Here is a 27,965-nt window from a genome sequence, read left to right as displayed (position 1 = left end):
AGGGACGGCTGCATGTGTGTGTGTGTGTGTGTGTGTGTGTGGGGGGGGGGGGGGTCATCCTTATGTGTAGGAATTGAGGCATTCCTTTGAGCGTGACTGGATGTCCTGCAGCTCCTGCTCTTCCTTCAGTTTGATGTCTTGGTAGGCATGCATATGACTGGCGTCCTTTAAGTAGGCCCAGTTTGCTGACAGAATCATGAGGAAGTGGATCTGGAAGAGAAGGGTGAGGTGGATGGCCGGTGAGCATGTCAAGATGCAAAGCAAGCTACTTGTCAGAGCTATGTCACACACGTACACAAACAAAGTTAAAGCTTGACAAAAGACAACCTGCATTATTATGTTATCATTAATATCAAAATTACTATCATTACTACGGTATTGTTACACTACAGACATTACTACAAAACAGACATTTTAAAGGGGAGAGGAAGGGGGTGGGGGGGGGGGGGTGTTCTACATGCAAGCGTCATGACAATGGCAGTTAGAGCACTTGAGGTGAAAATGAGATTCTGAGGTGACATGAGCCAAATCCCACGACCCTGTGACTGTTCTCTCTAATAAAGATCTTTGTCTAGCACTTGATTAAAAAATAGACCATTTTGGATATTTTGTAAACAAAGATTGTTTATTTTGTATAGAAAGAGAAAAATGATAACTACAGTCTTCAAAATCTATGGATAGAATTAAATATTTATGAAATATAAGTCATCATAAACAGATTAAGGAGTCCAAAAATGTAAGCATGCAGGCTCGGTGTTAAAAAACAAACAACTTTAAACAACTTTTTCTGGATGAATAAAAGAAATTGATGAAACAAAAACATCAGCTGAACCTATAAAGGCATCAGGTCTCATAAAAAAAGACACTTACTCTTCTAAAATAGGAAAAAGAAACCTTCTTTATAAAATATATGAAGTCTTAAAGTGAGGCTATAGATGACCAGCAGCAGTATACCTCTGGTACTGGCCTTACTTTTATAATACTTGCTAGGTATGTGTGTGTGCAGTTAATTTGAATTCTACTGTACAGAACTGTACATCTTGTCAATTTCATCAGACACTGCAGATGAAACGTGTCAAGCTACATTTAGGATCTAGTGTGACAGAAGTAATACTGAACATTCTCTGTGTAACACTTTGTGGCTCCCCTGGCTTGCATCAAGAAAATAGAAAAGTATAAATGATTAAAACTAAGACAGAATTGGGAATAAGGCACTTTGCCGAAGTAGAAATGTCTGAAATGTGGCACGACGAACAAATACTGTACTTCATCGCTTTAAATAAGAAGCCTTGGCTGTGGAGAACTTATCTTTGACACGGACAGAAGAACAGCATCATAACAGAGTCAGTTATTTTTTCTCATAGTCAATCATATCAGTGCTATCAGCTGAAAGGGCTGTTTTATCATTTATGAGATCCCTAAAAACGCTGGGGTAAAGGAGAATCCTGCCAATTTTATACCACTTCATTCTGACGCCCACTCTCCACGGGGGCCTCTCAGAGAGGCCTCTACCTGGATATAAAACGCTAAAAGATGCATACAATCAGCTATTTACACTTTTACTGTGAATTTCTAATGGAGAGATGCTTTTTTGTCTATTTTTCAGTTTTTAGTCCATTGATGTGAGTGGCTGCTGTCTCTACCCAGTGCAGTGTCATAGACTGCGCTGTGCTGTTTTCTTAAGAGGAATTAAAACTTAGTGCAGCAGTCTTCTCGACTCTTAAACTTCAAAACAGCAAAGTTATAAGTGGTAGCCATCATGTAGATCAGCTGGTGGAAGAGAACAGAATAAAGGAGGTAAGAAATCACTCCAGTAGCTACGAATCTCCACACACCAAATTAGCAACTGGTGGTTTGAAATACGAACAGCCTGATATAACTGCTAATGGATCAAATTAACCGATATAATTATTCACACACTCCCTTTCTAATATCTCTTTTTAAATATCATTTTTATAGCCTTCACGAAGTTTGTCTTTGATATAGACATCGGTGAGTCACAGTTCATCCGGTACCATTGTTGCTTAAATAAGACTGGAGCTGGGGGCCTCTATCTAGGCAGATGGTCTACAGAACATGTATCTGTGTAAAAAGCCTATGTGTAATCTTCCTTAGAGCACTTACATAAACCACATGGGAGATGGAGGGAGGAGCACTGTACTCATGGTCTACAGATTCAAACCGTGCGAGAATGGACTAGGGGAGAGGATGAGAGGAGAGGAGAGATGCTTACCAGAGCAATGACGGTGGCCCCAGCTCCAGCACACGCTACAATGTACAGGTGGTAAGATAAGTAGAACTGGAGGGGAAACAAACAAATACATGAACATGCAATGATTAGATTTGGTCCGTGCCTTCTCACTGTGAGCTTTCCAATGTGTGAGCTTGTGAAGTTTTAAAGTTTTGTCCTAATCATTATTCCACTGGCACACTTCCAGATTGGCTGTTCTTTTGCAACTTGAGTTCTCCTACCTCGCTGGTGTTGCAGATGTCTCCTAGTGTGGACCCGCAAGCTTTGCCTGGCGTAGCGTTCCATGGGATAATTCCTGCAGTCATTACATGGTTCATCAAATGGTTAATATTTACACAGAAAGTGTCCGATATATCATCTTCATAAAAGTCAAATAGTGTTGCAATAAATGAGCCACAGTCATAGTAAAATATCAGTGGTCCGTAGTCAGAAGAATTTGCAGCGTAATTGTACAGGGGACCAATCCTACATTAGAATACCATAATGTAACTGATGAGTTGAACATATCAAAGCAATGAACCTCAGCAAAGTGAACAATTGGGGTTATTTGATCCCACAGCTGCAGTAAAAGGCTGGCCTGTGAGGGGATAAAGACGCAGTGGAAACACACGAGCAGGAGAACAGATACCACTTGTGGTTTTCTGTAACATTTATTATCCACCACACTACTGTGTTGGCTCGGAGCCAGGTGGACCTGGCCGGAGTTTAACATACCAATAAAGAGCAGTGATCCACAGCCTCTCTAAAATGTATCAGTGTCGGCCATGTCCAGAAATAAAAGAATGGTGGGTGGGTCAGAACAAAGAATATGCTCTTTATGCGATGTTGAATATGGTTTATTCTAGAATGCGGCTTGTTGTGGCCCGGGGCGGAATGGTTGAGTGTCCGTCTCCTACCGTACTGACGGACGTCAACGCAGATGGAGTCCAGGTTGGTGAGGTTGGCCATGGGGGACCTCATGGCGGCGCAGGTGGACCACATGTTGTAGAAGAGGAAGACAGGCACGGCAGAGAAGCCGAACACGCCCAGCCAGGCCACGCCCAGGATGTAAGTCAGGAACACAAACTAAGACCACAAACGCACACCATGAATACCTCATTAGGTCCTCGGCGACGGTCGCAATGCCTCACGTGGTCGAACATAAGACGTGTAGAACATCTGCAGCTGTCGTGATAAGAGTTCAGTTCGAGATCTGTGGTGGAGGTGAAAGCGACTCACCAAGCCACTGATGCAGCGTCCACAGATGGTGGTCTTGAACTCGCTGTGCAGCTCCTTGACCGCGCTGGTGGTGTAGAAGCCCTCCGCTAGCAGTATAATCCCATACAGGAAAAAGAAGGAGGCGATGCCATAGATGACATACTGCATCAGCTGCACTCTGTTAACACATCACAGAAAAACACACTAGTTCATTCTAAAGGTTATGGCCTTGAATACAGCATGGAAGTGAGTAAAGGTAAAGAGATGGGGATAACAACATTCCTACTGTATGTGAGGTCAAAGGCAGTGCCTTCATCTGTCAGACACTCAGTTGACAGTCTCGGGAAAGTATAGCCTACCTACTTAATTTTGTGATTGAGCGGAGCCTTGAAATCATTAACAACTTGCACTGATGAATTGTAAACAGCTGGCCCTAGTTGAGAATGACTGTCTCCGTTTCGCTAAGAAGGGAAAAAGGCTCCCAAGCCCACCCAAACTGTACTGATAGCAGGTGACACATGTCTGGAGAAATTATCTGTTGAGAGACTGATCATCTCCGAGACATCTTAAATTAAACAGTGCACTCACAAAGTCTCCCCTTAAACAGAAAACACATGCTCTCTATCCTGTCTCGCCCCTCTCTCCGGTCTCCCCTCTTTCCTCTCCTAACCTCCACGCCAGACTAATGGATCAGAGTAGAACAATCCATATAAGGTCCTGCCTCCAGGATAAGAATCACTCAAGACTTATCTCCTAAAAATAGATGTAATTAAAATTCATGGATATCTAACAATGGAACAAGTAGACAATGAACAATCTTGTCGCTGACTTAACGTCCTTTATATTTTTGATGGAAAAAGTGATTGAAGTAGAGGTGCAGAGATAAATTCTCCGGAGCTACTACAGTACGTTATGGGGAATCCCTCGACACATTATCCAGAGAGCTTCTGTCAGAAGACACTAGGCTGATGGAGTGTGATAGAGTGTGTCAAACCATTATTCGATATGTCTATACAGTGTTTAGCACGAGAATTATTGAAGGGTCATCTCACATGTCGGTCAGCATGGCGTGATCACTGGTGACCTTGGAGAAGTGGTTCTCCAGGATGGTGACGGTGCCTGTAAGTGCCACATGTCCGCAGCCACAGAACAGGGCTACCCCAGAGAAGCACAGGATGGTGGCCACCAGAGATGCATAAGGGACCCCGCCCAAACACTTGATGCAGCACTCAAAGCAACCTGCAGAAACACACACACAGAAAGACAGTCCAAGGATTAGTACAGTTGTCGATTAGCCTCGTTTGACAGGGTAACATTAGGTGCGTGCATGAAGTACATTCCCCATATCATTGATACTTCTTACTGTACAGCATGACAGTTCAATGCCATTGCATTTCTCCCTGCATGTCCTTATTAGTCAACTCCCAATGTTTTTCGCGAGGACAAAGTCCTTATAAGGTCCCAGCCTGTCACAGCGCCACATGGCTACATGCGGTGCATTAGGACAGGCGCAGTGCTCCGGGAGCTGTTTCAACTCACAACGACCTAAGAAATTCAAACGAGCTGTTGCATAACCTGCTGACTAGAGAAAAGGTCATTTAAATATTCATACGAATATTGGACTTTTTCACCTTCAATAAAGTGACTCATCTTTCGGACAAAAAACATAGCCCTTACACCCACACTTAGCTGAAATCAAGCACAGTTCGTATTTTCAGTAATGTCAACCACATTGTCTGACTAGCCAGACAGTAGTTATCTGGCTGTGTGCATCTATGCTAGCTGGCTATTCATTAGCACACTTTAAGCACACTAATGGTTGTCGAACAGGTCAGTGGGATGGGTGTCAGCCAAGCCGTAATGGAAATCAATGCCAAATTTTCAATGACAGAACCGAGTGACCCAGATGAGTCTGTAGTGTCTGCATTTGTTGTAGTAGTATAGACACACCACAGAGTCGTGCCTCTGGACCACAACGGGATGCAAATCACATCCACATGTTCGTCTGGTCCAAGGAGGATGTTGTATTTCAAACAGGAGGCTGAGATTTATAGCCTGGCCTGGTAAAAGAGTGAGGTGCATGCGGTGATGGCCTTCCTGCTCTAATTCCCATGAAACAGGAAGATACAGCCGATACAGCCTATTACGTGTTGAAGTTGAGTCAACAATTTCCATTCACATTGCACACTGTTTACACACTGGTCCATGTTCCGGAATGTTTGAGCCTTTTAATTCTGCACTTCAGTCAGAACTGAGAAAGATGCCGAGTCTCCAGAGAAAATTCAAACTCTAAATTCACGTCTCCTGTCAGGACAAAAGAGGCACAGTCAGAAAGTGAATCCTGACCTTTTATGGAACATATGGAAGAATGAAAACATGTTTGTGCCAGACCAGGGAATAGCAGTTGGCATGACAGCAACTGTGTTAACCCAAGCCAGTGAGTGTAGTAGCTCCATATAACATGCAGTCCCACACTACTGTATAGATTGCAGACCAACATCTTGCAAGGTGTTTTATATGTTAGTGAGAAGAACATACACAGGATAGGTTTAACCGACTCTCCGAGTTATAATCATCAGTCTGCTCTCTGTGTCCTTTGAAGACAATAAATATAAACAAGCAGTAATTACCATCAGTCTCTGTGAAAGTGATGAATATCTTTCCCGAGGAGGAGTGCGACAAAGATGTATGAGCATACATTAGTTTAGCATCAGATGGACAGTTGAGTGGCAGGAACAGTAACAACTCACATGGCTTTATTATGAATTCCGCTGAAGAAGAATCTATTGTGACAGGTCATGTTTAGAAGGCGGCGTGATTGCTCGCCTCATTAAGTGTGTGTTTGCTGTAAAAACAAGCCATCAACCATATTATACTTGATCTCTAATAACCAGATATTGGTGATATATACACACAGCCCTCTCAGTCATCATATGGCATGACATGTTAGTCTGTAGCCCGTGTCTTGTGGGAAATCATTGCCTACTGCACTGTTTTTACCACAGATCTCGACCAATATGAATTATTTCATGCCATTCAACCATTTCAACAGACCAGCTACAGTACTGTGAAGCTGCCCTGTATCCCAACAGTATCCCCGTCCCGCTCTCTCCTACTCTGAAAAGGTCAAGCTGCAAAGTTACCAATCTGCCATGCCTTTCTATCTCCATCCAGTGAAACGAGATAAAATAACATTTACCATCAAAGGCCACCAATCCAATCGATGTGCCATCCATTTCATGTTTAGCCTTTAACAGCTTTGGCCTGCTTTCCTCAGCAGTTCACAGCCCAGCAGGGAAATGTGGGTTAAACTGCCAGGCCACCATATGCATGCTGTCATGTGACCTCTACAGTACCCTGGTGATACACCTAAGAGTGGTGTTGAACGGAGGTTTTTCACAAGCCCACAGACAGGCAGACAGACAGACACAAGCCCACAGACAGACAGGCAGTCAGGCAGACAGACACAAGCCCACCGACATGCAGACAGACCGACAGACACAAGCCCCTGCGAAACAAAGATCCTTTTACTCTCCGAGCTGAAGTCCCGTGCCTCTGGTAAGGTGTTATGTTTAATAACTCTATAAATCCAAGGTGGTATTTTCTCAGCTGGGGTGTACACGCTGGCTGGTTAGACTGATACCTCTGTAGTTCACTGAGACAACACTGGCATGAGCACAGACCCACCAACTCAGTTTAAACACTCACCAGTCACCACCACAAGAATACTGCTCTGTTCACACAAAGAACCACTGTGAAACTATGGTTCGCCTTTGCCTTGATCTATGAAACAGATAGAAACTGGGGGGAAAAACCATATCAAACACCCACTGTACCTAGCTGCTGTTAATCCAATCTCAAGCAGGAATCCTATTCTCTGCTGACTGCTGTGCTTTTGAGGAATAATATCCGCCTCCGTCAGATGATCTCTGATACTCTCTAGAAGCACCATTTCATATTTCAGAGTCAACACTTTACCATTGGAACCAGAGCTTAATGACGATCTGTTTATTAATTTAGCTTCGGTGACCATCACAATATCAGATACTCATAGAAGGGGCGAAACATGTGCTCTCTAGTCTCCCTAAACTATTCCCATTCCAAGACTTTGATATTTACTCAGTCTTCAATTCACCACTTGTGTGAACTACAGACTTAGTGAGTATGGAGAGGCTGTGTCCACAGTGGTGTACTGTGCAAAGGCAGACAGTGATGAGGCTCTAACGGCTAGATGTGCAGAATCTGACAAAAGGTCCGGTATTGTGCAGTGTTAACCTTCCAACACAACAGTCATCTTATTTTCAAGATCTCTCCCTGACTGTGCACGTGTGGGTCTTAACAGCTGAGAAGATATTGCAGTCTTTCATTTCCACTGTAAGGTCCTCCTTCACAGGATGAGACAGAGGGAGTTGTTTACTTGCTGAATGACACACACACACATACACACACAAGATGGAGCCCATTGGCAGGACCTGAACAGAGAGGACCTCTCCAAATGAAACTCACATTGGCTCTTTTTTCTTTGATGACTTTCAGATGCTCTGAGTCACTGACTGATATCCTAGTTTAACATCCAGGCACTTCAAGACTCCACACAAAGGGGAAGGGAGAAAGAGAGAGGGATAGAGAAAGAGAGAGATAGAGTGTGTGTGTGTGAGAGAGAGAGAGAGAGAGAGAGAGAGAGAGAGAGAGAGAGAGAGAGAGAGAGAGAGAGAGAGAGAGAGAGAGAGAGAGAGAGAGAGAGAGAGAGAGAGAGAGAGAGAGAGAGAGAGAGAGAGAGAGAGAGAGAATGCAGAGCGCAACAAAAACAGAGCAGTCAGAGAGCGAGGGACATTTGGGATGCCTAACTAATATGACCAGCTGCAATGACACGGTGCCAAACAGTAGAGCTCTCATTAGTATGGTCATGCTATGGCCTAGATCTTCTGCTCCAGGATCACAAGTATTGAGAGATTGAAGGAACAAAATATAAACATAGAGTGAGAGAGAGAGAGAGAGAGAGAGAGAGAGAGAGAGAGAGAGAGAGAGAGAGAGAGATAGAGAGAGAGAGAGGGAAAGAGGGAAAGAGGGAAAGAGGGAAAGAAAGAGAGAAATTAAAAGAAATAAAGAAAAAAAAGAGAGAGAGAGAGAGAGAGAGAGAGAGAGAGAGAGAGAGAGAGAGAGAGAGAGAGAGAGAGAGAGAGAGAGAGAGAGAGAGAGAGAGAGAGAGAGAGAGAGAGAGGAGAATGGCTGGCAGTCAGAAAAGCCCTAACACAAAGGGCCAGTGTATAGCCTGTGTGTGTCCCTGGTCTGTTCATAAAGCTAGGCCCTCAATGGGGAAGGGTCATTCAGAGCAGCGCTGGTCCACAGCCATGCTCTTCCGGTCACTTATTTGGGCGCTGGAGCCTAGGGCAGGCCAACCACAGAGCTCCATCCTGTCTTCCCACCATGCAGTGCAGCACCACAGTGGGTGTTGGAAGAGATGGGTGGCAGCCACTTCACACTCCAGGAGCATCCTGTTTCTCTGGGCCACTCTCAAGACAAACAGGAATCTTCCACTGTGATAATCAGATGGCCAATTAAGACCCCGACAGGGAGTGTATGAGAGTACATGAGAGGTGGAGAGAGAGAGAGAGAGAGAGAGAGAGAGAGAGAGAGAGAGAGAGAGAGAGAGAGAGAGAGAGAGGAGAGAGAGAGAGAGAGAGAGAGAGTGATCCCACAATTAAGAACAAAGGAGAGAGAGAAAGGTAGAAGTTGAAAGAGCTTGAGAGGCAGGAGAGAGGATGGGGGGTGAACCTCAGCCCTAACCCTGCTGCTGCACTGGGCTCCAGCTAATCCAATCACAGCCGGTACCTTCAGATCACTCCATCACACTGACCCCCACAGCTGGCTCTGCTTCATCACACACCCCTACACCACCCCCACCCCCCTCCTCCACCCCCAACCCTGCTCAGCTCTGCCATCACGTGTCCCTACCTGTCAACACCATCTCACACACACACACAAGACCCCCACAACCCCCAACAGCTGGGAGGCTGGGAAGAGCTGGGGGGCTGAGGGGATTGAGCCTCACGGTCACAGCTTACATGTACAAGGCTTGAGTTTAAAGAAGCACAGTCCAAAAAAGATTTTTTTGGTCTCAATTTCAGTCGGGGGTCCTGCTTTCTACCATTCAAGGCTGTCAACAGAAAAACAGACACAGAACCACCCTGAAGAGTTTGAATATCTCCATCTCGTTGTCTTCTCACTCTCTCTCTTATTTCTGTTTTCACACACATCTAGAAAGGCTACCAGCTCTCACAGCTAATGACCGCATTCAGGCCTTATCGGCCATCTCCTCTCATTATTAACAAATGTGACCAGTTTGCCTTAATGCTAACTGTTGTTGTTGTTTGTTGCACTTCTCAGGGCGCTCCGCCAAAACGCTGTTTATGAGAGCCTTTCAGATGTTTCCACGGCGATGTGGAGGGAGATCTGCACGGTAATGACCAGCCTCTAGAGAACAAGTGATCTGATGTGTCTGAGGTGGTCCCACGCTTACTGAACGATAGAAGCGCTTGGCAATGCCGGCTAATGCAAGCTCGCTCATGACTGAGGACGTCTGTTCAGACTGCTGCTTTAATCATGACAGAGAGCTGGAGTGATAGAGGCATGCAGAAAGCAGTGTCACTGTAAAGCGTAGCTCGGGTACAGTGATGTTATGATGTGGTGACCATATTTCAGATGCATACACCAAGTGAGTCCTTTGCTATGATTCCTCCTTGGGGGGGGGGGGGGGGGGGGGGGGAGAGAAAAGATAAGAAAAATCTGTGAAATCCACATCTTGCATCAGCTGAGTCCAATGGTTGTGGTTGTGTACATGATCATTTTGTGATCTGTATGCATGAGTACGTGTGTGTTTGTGTGTGAGTATGTCAATTTGTATGCACCTGTATGCGAATGTGTTAGGGCGCATGCATTGTATTTGTGCTGGTTTGTGTGTGTGCGTGTCCCAGTAGAGTGATTAATCACCAGTGGTGTCAGTGTGACTGGTGATGTGCTTGTCTTTGTTCTGGTCTCCCATCACACAAGACCCTCTGATCAATCCCATTACTGTCCCACTCACTGACTAAAGCCCCACACTGACCCACACAATATGTACAGTTATGATTGATGCACCCCACATTTTGCACTAAATAAACAGCACTTAACAGTGACTCTAACACAACTCACGGCAGCCACTAATGAAATGACTGGCTCAAGCGGACCCAACAATAAACACTTGAAGAAGAGCCTCTTATAAATACTTTGTATGGAACATGTGATAGTTGAACAGACAGACTGTGAATTAAAATGAGACCAAGCACACATTATTACAATATCTCCGTGCTGGGATAGGTGCACTACAATGGACATAATTGTCAGCGGAGCAAATGAGTTTGCATGGAGCCCCGTTGAGCGTAGTCTAACCCTGCTATTGTGTCGTGAGCCCAAGCAGCCTCAAGTAGGTTAAACCTCCAGTAAACAAGGTTGTGAAATGAGCTAAACTGGCCTTTTGTTAGTGTTCAATGGTACCTTTTTTGTCCTGGCTCTGCCCTTGGTTCTCTTCTGATGTAGTTTCCATGGTGGTTTTGAGCCAATCCACCAAAAATTCTTCCTTTAAGCAAATTCTCTCCTCCTATCGCTCGCTCCCCCACTCGCTCTCTCCTTCACTGTCTCGTCCTCTCTTGCACGTTTCCACTCTCTCTCTGTTGCACTCACTCTCTTCTTCTCTTTCTCTCTCTCTTTCTCTCGCTCCCTCACTCTCTCTCTCACTCTTACTCTCTTTTCTTTTGCTCCCTCTCACGTTTTCCCTCGCTTTCCTTCTGTCCTGATTGACTGAGGCACAGTTCTGGTTTAGAGCTCTTGACAGACTGGATTTGGTTGAGCTTAGCGGTCCATGAACAATGCTGCCAGCTAACCTACAAGTCCAGTTCTGTGTCCCTCGGAATCCACTTTCACAGGAAATACTGTGCACTTGTTTCATTCGCAATGACTGTTTAGGGATTCTGTCTGTGTCACACATTTGGCCCATTCCCCCCCCCCCCCCCCCCCCCCCCCACACACACACAACATCCCCGCCCCCACCCAAGGACTCTCCCTATAGGATACGTCTCGAGTCTCTTCCTCAATGTCTAATAGAGTGGCACCATGAATGACAATTGGGTGGCGGTGTACCATTGAGGGTGGGTTCGTTACATCATTGGGGGTTGGGGCTCCAGAGGGATGAAAGCCCCAGTCTGTGTTGCTTAGGGGAGCGGGGTGGTGGGGTGGGTGAGGGGGTGGGGGAGGGGGGGTGAGAGGAGGGTGTGCACGTCGTCCCACAATCGTCTGCCTCTCTTTCCCATCCGACTGCAGCTGAAGGGGTGCTGGGTGTGGGCGGGCGGGTGGGCGGGTGCAGGGGGCAGACCCTTCACACCCTGATCTCCACCATATGCCCCCTGATCCCTGTGGCATACATTAACCACCTCTGGTAGCGGTCTTCCCTCCATCTGCTGACTCCCAGCTCTCATTTTAAAAAGGACAAAAGAGAAGGATGAGGACCACCTCCTCTAGAAACAAGAAAAAGGGCTGTCCTCTGTGTTTGGACATAGTGAGTATGGTAGAAACATCAAGGCTCTGATGAAAGAGGGGAGGGGGGGGGGGGGAGCGAGAGAAAGGGGTGGAAAGATGAAGATAAAAGAGAACCAGACACTCACACAGACGACTGTCAGACAGACCAACAGACAGGCAGACAGACAGACAGACAGAAAGGCAGGCAGGCAGGCAGGGAAGCAGGCAGACAATGTTGGCAATATTTGTTTGGCTTAGAGCAGCTAAGCCAAGCCTCCTGAGGCCAGCTAATTAGGGAGCTAGTAAAGCTGGAGGTGAGGCTAGAGCTAGAGTAGTCTTCTCCTGTGTCCACAGAGACCAGATGGGGGATTGGATCCTCAAAGTTCAGGGAAGTGAATTTAACAGGGACCTCACAACAACAAACTCTCCACAAATCTGCAGACACTTTCATTGTCAACCCTGTAAAAACATCACAAGGACAGATTTAGACCCCTTTCAGAAAGGAATGAGACATTTGCTGGTTGTTTTGGTTGAGTTTAGGCCTACAAGGTGATATTTCATGTTGGTCGAAGGCAACATGACAGACACTAATTGATGTAAGTGGTTCATCTGAGGCTTTGACATTACGGTGAACCTTTTAATTATTCCACTAAAGGAATTGTGAAACATGAAGAGGGAACACATGAGTGAAGATGACAGTTGATTCCCTCCTAATAGACACTCAGTTTTCATCTTTGCACAGCTCCAGTTCACAGGAACTAGGTTAACTCTCCCCATCTCATCTGTTTTGTAAGAAAATCACAATAAACATAATGCAAACATGCAATAAATGTAGACGTCTGCACCATGTTCAAAATATAGTTTTTCTTCTACAGTATGGTACTGGCTTGTTTATGAAATCGTCCATCGACTAGAAATAGTTGGCTTCTGGACCATTACGCAGACACCCTTCACGCACTCAGCTTTTAGCTTTGATTATTCTTCTGAAACTGTTCAGACAAACAGTCACCAAAAGTGCAGAATTGTTTTGGACTGGCACTGCATCATGTTTATGCTACTAGCGTTTGTTGTAACAAATCAATTTCTTATTTAGCTCAACTCCCTTCAGGGAAAGCATTAAAGAGAAGCAACAACTCAGAAGTGAAGGCGAGAAAAAGCCCTTCAAGCAAAGGCCCCAGCACTCCTGACGAGGAGGTCACAGCGCTTCTCTGTAACTGCGATGTTGAAAACAATAACTCCCTTCCATACACATTCCAGGTTCTAACCACAGCTCTCTACTTTCATTGCAGTCTATTCAAACAGCATGTGAGGGCCTCTGAAATTCAAAGGGAGTCAATGTGTTTCAGCAGTCCTTTGGGTTCATATCATAATTAATATATGGCCATGTGACTTTTTTGTCTGCTTTCTTGGTCTATTTTTTATTTCAAAGGGCTTCTTAGGCCACAGGGAAAGCCATCTGTGGGAACAACCTCAACGCTACCCCCCCAAAAAAAATGATTGCAAGACGGTGCCTGATGGACTGGAGTGCCAACGCATTTCCCCAAAACACTTGGATTGGTTGAATGACTGTGAGAATATCAACCGCACATGGTGACAAAGCAGGGCATCACTGAGGGCCTTACAGAGCCAGCTTGGGGTCGGAGAGAGAGGGAGATCCAGCCCCCTTGTCAAGGACACCATCTGAATGATGATGAATCCTGGTCGAATGCAAGGAGCTGCATTGTGGGTCAGGCTTTATGGCATGAGACTGGGCCTGAATGGTCTCTCAGTGTTCGCTCACCCGTGAAGACCTGTGCTCTGCCTGGGCCATACAGAAGATGGGAGTTCTCATGGAGCCAAGGCTCTGGCCAAGCAGGGGCCTTTCACTCACATGAACAGGCTGAAACATCACCCTCACCATGCCAACCTCTCTAATTGAGCTATGGATGGACCAGAGGGAAGGACATCACATAGGATGGAATGAGGGGAAACCTGTTCGGGAAGCCTTACAGAGACTAAATTCTGGATGTTTTTTGTTTTACACTGCAGAGTGAGGATGAATTACGTAAGAAGACCTTACTCATAGCCTACATGAGGTGGTAACTTTAAATTATGTTGACCTAGTTAATACTTAATACAGCAAGTCAATGTGCTCTATATTTCTGACTTCATGTTTTGGCATGATGCACTACTCCATTGATCTGTTCACGAAGGCACTGGTCCATGTGCCCATTATGGGGGTGGGGGAACTTGAGCGAGTTTGAATGTGCATGTATTTGTCCTTGTCTTGTGTCTTGAGGACCCCCTCGAAAACGAGATGCTGCATCTCAAGGGGTTATCCTCCAAATACAAATAAAATAAAAATAAAAATAAAATTATGCACATCCATTCTCTTGTTTGTTGACCCATTTACAATATGTGGCTAAACAAGAACAAAGCAGTTGAAATGCAGTAGCTTTAAAGCTACACTAGATAATATTATAAAATACATTATATTATTCAAAAAAAGCTTCCACGATTCTAGTGTGAACTTATATTCTTTCCACCAGTTCCAGTTTGATTAACAGTGGATACACAAAATAAGCCAAGGAGCAAAGCCCGCCTCGCCAAAGGCAATTGGCTGGAACAAGATTGCTGGAGCATAATTGGTTGAAAAGTAGCAGGCCGCTCCACTGGCATTGAGCTGTTTGTGTTACTAAACAATTCTCAGAGGGCCTCATTTGCTTACACAACATGTTTTTAGGGGGAAATATATATTTTCTTAAATAAATAATCTTACCTATTATACCTTTGAATCACATACAGCAAAATACAAGGCCTAAACTGGGAGACACTCTACACTACAGTGTTTTGTGGTGAAGCACAGGCCAAAGCTTTTCTCTAAAACATATGGCCAAAATGTCACATGTGTTGAGGGCTTGCCATTCTCAACAAGAATACGACATCAGAGGTCTTGATCTTCCAAAGAACACCAGGAGGCAAGCTAATGTCACTCAGACATCGTCTGAAGCCCCTGGATGCACCTTCAAAGAGGAAATGCAGTTTTTATTGGGGAATAAGTGGACATGCCATTAAAGAGTAACCATCCTCATTCATTATAGAGGAATACATGGAGAGAGAGGAAGACCCACAATGGTCGTACCAACAGTAATGAGGCAGTTACTTCTCTTGCATGTCAGACTGAGCAATGGGATTACAAAAATGCATGACTCATGTCAATGTCTGAAATATAAATACAATTATAGTTTGAAAACATTGTTTATGGTGTTTCAAAGGGGCATGCTGTGGTAACTGATTGGGCAAGGTTTCTTCGAAAACAACTTGTTTTCAAACAGATTGCAGACAAAACCAAGGATTCTCAGTCAAGTGATTCTGTATAGTGGTCAATCTGGTTCGAATAAATAAATAAATAAAATCTTCAAAAAAAGTTACCAACATTTTGTTCAAAACGTCAACCTTTGGAGACTGATTAAAAACACATGGAGTTCATCCTAACTGCTTCAGATGTTTGAGACTTCAGAAAACAGATGATATACTGTCTGAACTTCAGCCTCAAGATACTAACCACAGGGTCATTTTGTGCTCGAAGGATGTCTTCATGCATACCAACTCATTGCCCATAGGTTTCCATCAACATGCCATCATTTAAACCCCTTTCCACTCACGGTTACAAAACTATCAGCCTTAGCTATTATTCTCCTATAAAACCCACAATCTCTCCTGTGGAACCTGGCTCGTTGGTTGAAACTATTGTGCTGTCCACTGGTAGAAATTCCTTTCCCAGTTTAATTGCTAGTGTTTGACCAGATAAATTCCCCGGTTCTCTGATTCAGCACTTTTCTAATTGCATGTTTGTGTTTCTGTCATTTTGGGTCTGGAAGACTGGGGATGCCTGGCAGCCATGTTTCCCCTCTCATGTGACTTCACACCCCTGGTGCTGGCACCTCCAGCCGGGCTGTGGGATTGGCTGCTGGGAGCAGGAGTACAGAATCACAGATGCTTCCCATTACTCATGTTTCCTGCTCCACCGTGGTGGAATCTGCCACCAGGTTTGAAGAGCAGAGGTTGACGACCCCTTAAAGTCCTAAAGATTACAGCTGTCTTTAACACCATGCGTTGAGCCTTGAGAGCAAAGCTGGGGGTTAGGTTGTAAATGTGCCAAAGACTAGAGATATTGAATAGAGCTTTGGGATGATGCAGTTGTTTCCAGAGAGAGAATACTGTATTTTCGATTTGTTGTGATGACCATCAGCCAGTTTCTGTGGTGAGCCAAATTATTTCACACTCACTTCAGCATGCATGGAAGTACAAAGTTACCTCAGATCAGTTCAGATGATGTTAGAACAGCCAAAATAGTGGCCCCAAAAAGTATGGTCTACTAGAAAAATTGAGGTTCTAAATCACAACAAAGCACGTTTCCATTGCTCTCATGGGTAAATAATGTTCATTCAATAATTCTTCGGGAATAAAAAAAACCACTGAAAAAGCATTTGGGATGGAATTTCCACTCTGCGGGTGAGCAGAAGCAAGCCATTAACCCCATGATCCATTTACTCCAGAGATAAGGGAAGAGAACAGCTCAGTGAGGTCTCCTTAATAAGAAACGGCTGTGTTGATGTATTACTGTAATTGGTCCTAGTTGACGATTACAGAGAGATAATAGACAATGACAACAACAAACACTACAGATCCTAAAAGAAATTCTGCTTTAGCCAAGTCTCTATGTAAATGTTTTCAATGGCTCTGGCTCTTCAATAACATAAGCACTTGACTGACTGCTTTCCTTTAGCAGCAACACAGATTTTGTGATTACATTTACATTTAGTCATTTAGCAGATGCTCTTATCCAGAGCGACTTACAGTAAGTACAGGGACATTCCCCCAGAGGCAAGTAGGGTGAAGTGCCTTGCCCAAGGACACAACTTCATTTGGCACGGGCGGGGAATCGAACTGGCAACCTTCAGATTACTAGCCCGATTCCCTAACCGCTCAGCCACCTGACTCCCTACTGATTAAGACCCCCATGTGGAGACGATATCCCTTTAATCTGACTCAATCTGTCCCCTCCACACCTTGTGTCTCTGGGGAGGAGACCACATTCACACTTGGCAGCTCTGCTAATGAAGCTTTCAGTGATGACTAACGATAATGGTCATCAGCTCTAATTGCTTCCACTTGTCAGGCTGCTAAATCATCTCGACAACACCTATTAAGACCATCTGAGTGGTCTACTGTTTAAATGGAGCTGGACACAGTATCAAGGATAAAACAAAAGCTCACCTCTGAAAATGTAATCTTTTAGATATTATTTCCAGAAGCGTTTTTAACTTTTTGCTCAGGAATGTGTATTAAAAACAAAAATACTTTATTTTAAGTGGGGTTGGTGAAATAATCAAAATAATGGAAATTCAAACAATGAGCTAAATCGTCTCTCGATCAATGCAATCACAAGAATTGTACAGTAGCCTACACAGTTAGACACCTGTTCTAATACTAGACTTGATGTCTACTGTTAACTTGGCTCGCCAGATGGTTTGTAACACATAACCATCTGGGAAATCGTCTTTGGAAATTGTTTGGAAAAGGGCAGGCACTTTCAAAACATACTTGGCAGGTGATTGGATGAACTATATGTCTATCAGCGTCTATCATGGATGAACTAACTAAAAACAATCATAATATACAAGTGCCATTTTACGAGATACCAAGTATCTTGTTTACATTTCAACATTGCTGCCTGGTTTGATGTTGTTTACAATGTAATAGGCCTTGACGACTGCTATGATGTAAAGTTGCTGTGAGGCTAGTGAGATCTTCTGTGTCCTTAAAACATCCCAGTGCCTTCAATTGATACGTCATACAGTATATAAACTTTACAGATGATGGCCAACATTTCTACTATGTGTTGCAAGACAAAAAGGCTAAATAAAAAAGAACTCTGGTGCTTTCAGATGTGCAGCACACTCTTGTAATGTCATCTGGTGTTTTCAGATGTGCTGCACACTCTTGTAATGTCATCCAATTCACTAGCCATGTTCATCATTTAAATGTGAAACTATTACCGTTGTTTGACTTTAAAATCATGTTTGTTTTTCATGCCTTATTCTTTTTTCTTTTTTTTCTCACATCACAGCTGAACTTCCGTCTGGCAAAGAGAGACACAAACTTCGTTTGACATTGTTGTTACCCAGCCATGTGAACCATCTCAAATCTGAGAAGTCCACTGTGTTCCCAGCATGAAAAAGAACAGCTGCTCCTATAGAATCTATTATCAAAGTCCCTGAATTGAACAAGGAAAGGACATTTTTACCCAGAAGGGTGTTATGAATAATACTGTATCACTGTATTACCGTTGGCAGGAAACATGGCCGCATGTACATGCAATGTTTTACAGTCTACAGTATGTTCAATATGGACATTCTTCTCTTCACGTTAGAGCAAGTGTTTCCAGACTCAGAGATTCTACTTCTCAGAAGTTCCCACGCTACAGCTGGTGCCGTTGTGAATAACTTTAAGCTGGAAAGGACTTTCGTTTTGTCAAGTCACACAGGGCAAACACACACAAACCTGTGGGCACAAGCACACCGACGCACACACACACACACACACACACAGACAATAGAGACATAATAAAACAGAGACAAGACTCTCAGGCTAATCTTGGGGGGTTTCCCATGACTATCCTCGCAACCCCACCCGCCCCCCACCATTCCCCTTCTCTCTCTCAGCTGCTGGGAGCTCTTTCTCCCCGTCCCTCCATCGGCGGGACTATTGTTCTCCCCAGCCTCATGCTGCCCACCTCTCACCCCTGACCCCACAGTTTACCCTATCCTAGCCCTGCAGCTCTGCTCTTCCAGCTCTGTTTAGCACAGGGACAGCCTCCTCCATTCAGCCCAGCCAGGCCTCTCCACAGGCCAGCCAGCTAAAGGAGACAGTGTCAGGATTCATCGCCAGCGCTATGACAACAGGGCAGGCGACAGGCAGCTCACTTTAATGCCTTTGTTCGGACACGCACTCCTCTCTGCGCTGTGAACTTCTAATCCGGGAGCTGGATCCTGGAAGGACAAAGACCGCTGCAACCTGAACTTGGCATCTCAACCCCACACAGATGTGCCAACCATGGGGGGGACAGTGGGAGTTCTCTAACTGGACCATGTGGTGTGTCCCCCAACTTTTGACATCCCTCATGCCATTCGATCAGAGGAAATACAAAGTCACAGGTGGTGAGAACTAAAAATGGAAACGGCTCAATTTTAAGGATATTAATGTATCTACCCTGAGCTATATCACTGCATTCTTGTGTTGCTAGAGACATTAGTAAGCAGAAAGGGCCTTGTTCAATGCGTAAAAAATACCTTGCATGTTCATTGTATAACACTCATTCCTGGATAGACCTGTACTTTGCCTAGCATAAGCTACCATGTATTGACCTATGGTCAATGAACAGTACAAGGGTTAAAAAAGATTCCATCTTAAAGCAACAGTCTCTGTCAAACTCATTTGCATGTGTTCTTCCACTTGTGAAACCCTCCACTCGTCTGAAAGATACTAAAATTAGCTCAGTACATGCCTCAGACATTGCATAGTCTACTTTAATGTGTCCCAAAGCCATGTTGTTCTTCATTAGATTCACCTCAGCCCTGTCCTAAACCACAGACCAAAACACACACAGACATTAGCCCCAGAACCAAGCTTTTAAACATCAAAACAGAGTGAAAGATAATCACATTTGTTACAAGGTCTTCAAAAAATACACCAAGCAAAAAAAAATGTTAGCTGGCCAGAAAACATAAAATGTATTTTTCTTAGCCTAAATCAAACCGGCTTGTGGGATGTGTGCTATGCCAAGTGGAGCACACACACACACACGCACTGACGTCTCACCCTCTTGAATAAAGCAGAAAGAATGGTGCAAAGATGGCGGAAACACTGAATCATACTTCCAAGTAAATCTCATTACTCTGGTCCACTTTTACAAGTATAGTTCTACAGAGCTCTAATTGGTCCCAAGCCTGTGAGTGAGGGCACCAGCAGCCTGTGAGGCTGGAGGCTGGCTGTTCTGTGAGGCTGGAGGCTGGCTGTTCTGTGAAGCTGGGGGCTGGCTGTTCTGTGAGGCTGGAGGCTGGCTGTTCTGTGAGTCTGGAGGCTGGCTGTTCTGTGAGGCTGGCTGTTCTGTGAGGCTGGAGGCTGGCTGTTCTGTGCTTTCCAGATGTTCTCCTGCCTTCACTGTGTTGTTTCCAAACATCAGCTGTGGTAACTCTATTGTTACAGAGTTTGTTTCTCTTAGAGCGGAGGTCAGGTGTTAAAATGGCGTGGTAGACCTCACAGCAGTGTGAATGCCATGCAGCAATGCTAGCTAGCTCCTCTCCGCGATCTCAGATGCCTAGTTATGGGGTTGATTTGTTTTTCTGACTAAAACGTGGGATTTCCTCTCTCCCCTGAAGCTCCTGGTTATTGGTATTCATTTAGTCCAGGGCTTTGCAGCGCTGTTCACTTTTTCAGAAACCAGGATACGATAGCGTTGCTTTGACTCTAAAGAGTAAACATTTCTTTGAACAGCAGTTTGACAGAACTGAATATTCTTCCCCATCTTATCACAGTCATTTGTGTTGGGAACATGCAAAAGTCAATTGTAGACATACGAGACATAACAAGTCCCTAAGTGGAGGACTAAGTTTTGTATTTTTCCCTAAGATTTTTTTCTTTGTCCACTTTCTGTAATTTCCCCCACACAGCCAGTGGCTTAAAACACGCTCCCTTGACACGCCAGCTATTGAGCTATTGGGTTTCCTGCAGCTGTCGCTCAGTCCGGAAAACTGCTCTGCTATTCCAGATATTTTCATCTGCTTAGCAGACGTGCCTATCAAGTCCCTCTCTCAGGAGGATGGGCGGTAGACAGCCTCCTCACTTGGGAGACCTCGTCACGCGGGAAGATAATTCCTGGCTGAACAGTGTGACCATCGTGGTCATTGCCCAGAGACACTATTCAACACACATGCAGTCACATGCAGTTCAATCACCCCAGTCTGACCAGGGATGAGTCATGTGTATGTTACGTAACATCCAAGATGTGCTCCTTAGGATCAAGTTGAGACAACCAAGCATTGTAGGCCTATGTATAAAATGGCTTTTGTAACCACTTTGTCATTAATAAAAAAAAGACTTGAAAGGAAATAGCACTCATGCATAATTCTTTTTGACTTAGTACAATCTATTTTTGTCATTTTCACACGTCACCACATATAAATAATGGTAGCCATTGTTGGGCAATCCGTGTGTGCAGCACCCACATAGTCACATCTGTTTTCCTGGTGAACACCAGAGTCCTGGGTGTAGGAACATGCTCATTGAAGCCATAGCTGATCACTAAAGGGTGTACTGGTAACACTTTAGATCCAGATGCCAATAATAAAGCATTAGATAATAGGTAATAAGGACCTTATAAGATGCTTATTAACATGAACATGTGTTGATTAAACATACTAACTTACTAAGGCCTTATTGCCTATTAACTAACTCTCTTTACAAGCACCTGGATTGAAAGTGTTACTGATGCAATTTCACGAATCCCTGAAGAGCACAGAGTCACAAAGGGTTACTTGGGTTTGTGTTTAAAAGTCTGCTCGACACGTCCTGAGCGTATCCTTTTGGATGTGTGTGAATGGTTGTGGGCTGGCCAGGATGGCTCTTCATATGGTGAGCACTTCTCATTGGTGCGGAGGGGAACCCCAAATGCTTTTGTCTTATGGTTGTTTAGCAGCGGCGTTGAAAGAGTGGAGGACAAAGAGCTATCTGTGGAGGGTTGAATATGCTCCATGGGCTCCCAGCCAACAGCTCAATCCTACAGGCTCCTTCTTTAGCAGTCCTCCACCACCACCCCACTCCCACAGTTCAAAAGCAGTCTAATGTATTCAGAGTGTATTCTCTCGCTCCCTGCAAATGACCTTGCAGGGGATTAGTTGGCATCTCTGACTATTCCTCCTCACTGCTTTCCTGCCTCTGCTGCCACTAAAATGATTTTTCTTCATCGACAGTCCACCTTCACAAGCAAACAAGAAGGCTGGTGGTTGTAGGAGCATCTGAGGTGAATCAACAGGAAAGCACAACAGATCAAGCCAACGATAAAACAGGGATCCAGTTAAAATTCTTGCTTTTGAACAAGGTCAGAAGGGAACAAAATGTGACCCGTGGCAGGCTGAAAGACAAATGGTTCCAATTATTCACTTTTCCTTGGATCCAAAACGTCTACTTCTGAGGACAGGGGATTGTTGAAAGGTAAAGTAATTCAATCCCCTCAGACACGTTTAGAGGTAAAATGTCTCCTCCAGTGTCGGTTTCACTCCACTGTTGTCACATGTAGAGTTACACAAATCCTTATGCCTTAGGCTTCTGCCAGGAAGACACAATGGGTCCCCAAGGAATGAGTTAGATCAAGATCAAAGACAGTCATCTATCTTGTTAATTGCATGATCTTCGCAGCCACTCTGGCCCCGCCTCACTGTGACCTAGTCTAATCCCCTGGCCCAGATCCTGGTCTGGCCAGAGAGGTGTGGCCCTGTCTGACCCAGGCATGATGACATCACAAGCCTGAGGTGTCACCCTTCCTCTTGACAACAACACATGGCTGTCATCTGAACCAATGGCATCGCGCCACTGTCTCTGACCCTGCAACGCAGACACTTCTATTAACCTTTGCTATGATCTGTTTATTTAGTTACACTAAGCCATGAAAATAGGCCAACCGCAGAAAAATATATCGATTTGTACCTCATCGATGCCATCCTCTGTGTGTGTTATGTGGAGAGAGTGTGTCAAAAACTGTAAATGGAGTCATGGAAAATGTGTCTGTGTGGAGTTGGGTAATTTGATTTGAGGAGCAGCAGAGCGTGCAGTACAGTGCCTGTTCAATGAGGGTGTGGGAATGCACATCAGTGGTGGGTCTGTGTCCCTCTGCTTGCTTGTCCAATCCATTATTTCACACAGGCCTTCTGGAACACACATTATATGCGAAACAAAACCTTTGATACTGACTGCTATTCCACAGACAAATATCTACCATCCCCTCGACAAACAACACTGCCAGCATACAGTACAGAGAGCATCTGTACACACTCTGCACCACTGGTGTGGCTTGCAAAAAAAAGCACAACTGAAACTGCCCTGATCGTATCTTTAGCATGAATGTCCCCTTTCTGGCAGGACCAACTTTATGCTCCCAGCAAATTTGAGAAGTAGTATACATTTGCATATCTGAGATATTTCTTGTTATTCAAATGTCATACTGCTTCCACCATGTGGAATTGTGACAACTCTGTAACAAGGGTGAACTCTGAGTAGCGGCTGCTGAATCTGTCCCCACTGTGGGATGGTGAATAGGCCCTTAATACGTAAAAGTGAGGGAGGGGCAGGGGGGGGGGGTTCCCATGCTTGAGCAAGCATTCACACTCAGGAACTTCTATTCCTATCATTTCATATCACAATACACAATGGCCCTCTTTGTGATCTGAAGACTTGTTAAACTCGACAAATGAAGATGAGCGCTTGGGCAGACCTGCAATGTTGCTGGTGTCGGTGGGCAATCAACCGTCGTCGGGCGAGGGTGGAGGGGACAGAGGAGGAGGGGGGGACAGAGCAGTGAAGATGAGAGAGGGAAGGAGGAGTGGAGGTTGAGAGACAGCAGGGGGGTTGAGATGGAAATTTGAGGGCCAACGGAGAAGAGGAGGAGAGAAAAGGGATGAAATACGTCTTTTCATAGGACTAAGTGCTTTCCCTTCAGGAGCTGCAGAGTATGTCTAAAAGGAAGGGCCTCGTCTACAAATTGATTGCCAGTGACGTTCAGTCAGATCCTCTGCCAAATGGAGGGAGGCCCAGAAATCACTCAATTATGACAACAAAGTATGTCTCATTAGCATAGATATTTAGTATATTTAATGACTGTGAATCCCCTACAGACTGGTAGTCTGGGAAATCTCACATTGTTGCAAAGAGAGTCAGACGTTTTTCAGACTTTGTGTCTACAAACCTTATTGGCGAAGGCCTAACTGAGTATTTGCATCACACAATAGTCGTGCAGTTCTTCACAGATGAGAGTTCCTCTCCTGCTGTCCTTTATCATGTGCAGTGCCCTTGGGGACGTTGGCAGGAGGTCATCTACACGTGACCTCCAACTGAGATCACCTTGGGTAAACTCAAAGCAGGGGGAAACATTATCTCACCAACTGTTATTGCTCAGGCATCAGCTGACAAGCTGCTGATTCTGTGAGCCAAAACACCCCCGCTTCTGGCCTCGACATATACAGTTATGGGTCCTCTTCCCCTACTTCACACGCAGGGTCACGCACCAGTCCTGTGTCTTTGTCACTGCCACACTAACACAGCGTGATGTGACGAAAACAATCGGATAGTTTCCAGACATCCTAGTGCAGATGGTGGCAGGAGAACCACAGTGTAGCTTTCAAACATCCTGAGGCAGCCACAACTCATGTTTCCCAGACACTTTTCTTATCCTGTCGGCTTGATCGCCTTCAGAGGGCAAAGAGTGAAAAACAAGCCTCTCTATCTTCTCCTTGTGTGGAGTGATTTGAAATTATGAGTCCAGCAGTATGCAGTGGAAACTCCAAGATCTAGTTTACCAGAACGCATTAGTCATACAGATTCACAAATCAAATGGCAAATCAAATAAGACAAGAGCACCCATGACATATTTTACCAAATTAAAGATTCAAATGACAGGAGAACTGGTGAGCAATGTTTAGATTGCATGGTTTAATGGGGTTAAATCCCTCTTTCCATGGCACTATTGTATTGATTGTGGCTGTAAACAGTACTGTGTTGGAGCAGAAGGTTAGTTTCCATGTTTCCAAGTTTCCATGAGGAAAAACAATTTGACTCTTCTTGGCTATCAGGGTCTGGCTCAAGGAGGAACAGAAAATAACTGTTCAAGTCAAGGCCATAATTTGCTGTATTTGATTATGCTTAACTCTAGAAGTCACAAGACAGACCTAAAATGTTAACCACCAAATAACTCAATTGTACAGTATCTATGAATGCATAATTGACAGCCTGGTAGGTTTTCCTATTTGCTTTCTCCATCTCTATCTCAAATAACTTATCCAACTTCGTCTTCAAGCTACTACAACAGAATAGTGAACTGACTCGGGAATCATCATTGCCACTGTATAGCATTAAAAGATCATCGGAAAATGTGTATCTGCATTGGGAAATTGCCACTTTCTGCATAAACGTATTCTGCACACAGATACACATACACCACATTTACAGTGTCACCTCTCTAAATTACTCAAAAGTGATGTCTTGACAGACCACAGATTAGATCTGTAAATAGAACGAAGACCACATAGTTTAAGACTCAAAGCTGTTTGTACAGAGGAGGTCCATGGCAACAGGGGCTGCTGAGTGGGCAGGTGAGTCACATGACCAGCAGTAAGTCGCTGTTGGCAGGACATTGACATCCATGCTGTTCTTTCAACCAAAAAAAACACAGTGACAAGTATATTTCCACATTCGCATACTGTAGGCCAAGACAATGTTAAACTGTTGACCATAGACACAGATGCCTTGATCTCCCTGGGACATCGGAATATGGCATTTCATATGGCAAAGGAAGACAGAAAGTTATCAGTTATACAACATCATCAGTCATGGCTTCAAGGCATCCTGTTTGTTTTGGGCCGCACAAATCCATGCACACATTCTTCACTTAATCAATTTCAGATTGTTTTGAATACAGCTGCAAGACTTGCTTCTCCCAGGTTCAAATCAAGTCTAGGAACAATTAGACATCATAATATAATCAAAACCAGTTGCTCGTTCACAGGTGTCATTAGTCTTCATGCTGATAGAATTGACTTATCACATCTAGAACTTATACGCAATTCCATAGAGTTTTACCAGAAGGATGATCAGTGCCTATTTAGAAGGGGCTCAGTATGAATGACTAATCTCAAAGGTAGGTTTAAGAGGATGAAGTAAAACCTTCAGTTCTGACATCACAGTCCTTCCCAACCAAGGAGCAGCAGTTGTTTTAAGGTCCCACGGAGAGCATTTGAATATGAACTGAGACTCAGTGAGTGACACAATAGACAATGGTCAATTGCCATGCAGGCCAATATCCTCCCAGAGAAATACAGGACGAGGGGCCGTGCTGTGTTAGTTCACAGGGTGGTTACTCTGCAACTTGTAATTCAGTGAACTTCCCTCTGCGTTAGGAGCCGCTCAAGTCGCACAAAGGAGCCGGGTCCAAATTAGGAGCACAAAGACGCCACTGTGGGAGCTTCAGAAGGAATTAATGAATGCTGATACACATTCTCACACTGTCAGGAGTCTCCTCTTCAGCCTCTGCTACAAACCCTGCAAATCACCGGGCGTCTTGTGAGAGCGCCACTACATTCGCTGTCTTAGAATGTAACTATGGGAAGATGGACAGCCAGTGGATGACCCCTTACCAGTGCACCGTCTGACACTGTAAACAACATTGACATACATTGGAGAGTGTCAACAAGATGCCTCCTGCATCATGGAGCACATAGCCTCAGCATTTGAGTGTTTCGTTTATGAAGACTATGAAGGCTAATTCCCCAACTTTACAATGGAATGGAGAACGGTGAGGCAGCTAACTGCTCGTCCTTTCTATATTGTCCCATCTGGTCAACAGCCTCTTACTGCCCCAAAGCCCATAAGTCTGCTTGGAGCCTTTAAGAAGTGCTCAACATCCGTGGAATTGGCGCCTCACTCCTCCCAGGCATTCCCAGGGTGACAACACAGATGGCAAACACTTGGGACTGAGTCAGAGAGCTGAGCAGGACATGGGAATTACTCCCATTGCATCTACCAGTTCAGCCCTTCACATGACAACATAGGCCAGCTAGACTGGGATGCAGTAGAGTCTCATGTCGAGCCCAGAGATGGATGCCTCAGTCTATGAAGAGTGTGTGGACCTTGAATAGACCATTCACCAAGTGGGTTAAGGGAAATGTAGTTGTACTCATCACACTGAGTGAGATAAATCTGTTGATGGTTTACCAACTCGAAATAATTGATCTAATAGTTTAATCAAGGGCACATTCAAATAACAATTATTTTCACAGCACACTAATTTTGTACCCTGTTCTGAAGTACCAATTCCACATGTTTTACATACAGCGACGTCCTCTCAAAATTCCGTTAGTCCACATCGGTCATCACTATGGGACATTTTAAGGCTTTCGGAGAAGAATGTATCGGTCTGCTACTTTGACCAATCAATCAACTTGTGACAAAGACTCTATGATCAAGAAGTATTAATCATCAAAGCAAGCGTGCAAAGTGATAAGCGGGCAACTCATCAAGCAATGCAAATTCACTCAAATCTACAACTCACTGCGCAGTGGGCAACCAAAGCTGAGTGGCGCATGACAGTAGGGAAATCCTTTTAGATTTATCTCTAATCGCGTTCCACGACTTGGTCAACTACCCTGCACCTTATGCCGATACTAACGAAATAAGGTCAGATAAAAATACTTTTGAAAAAATAAACCGATGGAAACTAATTGTCAAAGAATTTGCGATGAACTGTATAGATGGCAAATTTTTCGAATGACAAAAATGTAATTATCAAAAAGTGATGGTAAAGTACAAGTTAGATACGAGTAAACATTTAGATCATAAAATGAAGTCAAAACTTACCCATTGTTCAGTTTCCCAGAGGTTCCGAAGTTAAGTGGGGTCCGATGAAAGTTCAGCAAACAGAGATGTTGCGTCCGGGGATGCACAGCGAACGCCAAACTAGTCCACGGAGTTTCTGCGCTCCGTCCTGTTTGGAGACAAGCTACCGTGACGTCACCACGAGGGGGATTATACCGATAGTGTGGAAGGACAGAGCTTGCTCCGGCCCCTCACCTCGCCAATCTGCTGAGGAAATTGACAAAGTTTTACAGGGCGTTCAACTCAGACATAATTAGTCTCGCAACACCCATTCAGCCCGTGTGTG

At 44.6% G+C, this 27,965-nt stretch overlaps 1 protein-coding gene across 2 annotated transcripts; it reads right to left on the bottom strand.

Annotated features, from left to right (window-relative positions):
- Nucleotides 1-60: 60 nt before the first annotated feature.
- Nucleotides 61-27,878, bottom strand: gpm6bb (glycoprotein M6Bb). Of its 2 annotated transcripts, none has more exons than XM_067258673.1 (7): nt 27,662-27,765; nt 4,501-4,687; nt 3,470-3,626; nt 3,148-3,316; nt 2,473-2,546; nt 2,234-2,299; nt 61-210 (listed from the first exon to the last, which is right to left on the bottom strand). In XM_067258673.1, the coding sequence occupies exons 1-7, from the start codon at nt 27,663-27,665 to the stop codon at nt 61-63; spliced, it is 807 nt and encodes a 268-aa protein (XP_067114774.1). In that variant the 5' UTR covers nt 27,666-27,765. The 2 variants fall into 2 exon arrangements, with proteins under 2 accessions (XP_067114774.1, XP_067114779.1); XM_067258678.1 differs by lacking the exon at nt 61-210 and adding an exon at nt 1,281-1,770 and having other exon boundaries at nt 27,662-27,878.
- Between the last annotated feature and the right edge of the window lie 87 nt (nt 27,879-27,965).

Source organism: Osmerus mordax, chromosome 2, assembly GCF_038355195.1.
Source record: "Osmerus mordax isolate fOsmMor3 chromosome 2, fOsmMor3.pri, whole genome shotgun sequence".
Taxonomy (NCBI): Eukaryota; Metazoa; Chordata; class Actinopteri; order Osmeriformes; family Osmeridae; genus Osmerus; species Osmerus mordax.
Note: the sequence above shows the minus strand (reverse complement) of the source record. Positions and strands in the feature narration are given on the sequence as shown.

What these genes read in the sequence shown, in the direction of transcription:
- gpm6bb (XM_067258673.1), bottom strand. An exon ending in CGTTGACGTCCGTCAGTACG is followed by an intron (nt 2,547 to 3,147) that starts GTAGGAGACGGA and finishes TAATGACTGCAG; the next exon opens with GAATTATCCCATGGAACGCT. An exon ending in GGGCCACCGTCATTGCTCTG is followed by an intron (nt 211 to 2,233) that starts GTAAGCATCTCT and finishes CTTCTCTTCCAG; the next exon opens with ATCCACTTCCTCATGATTCT.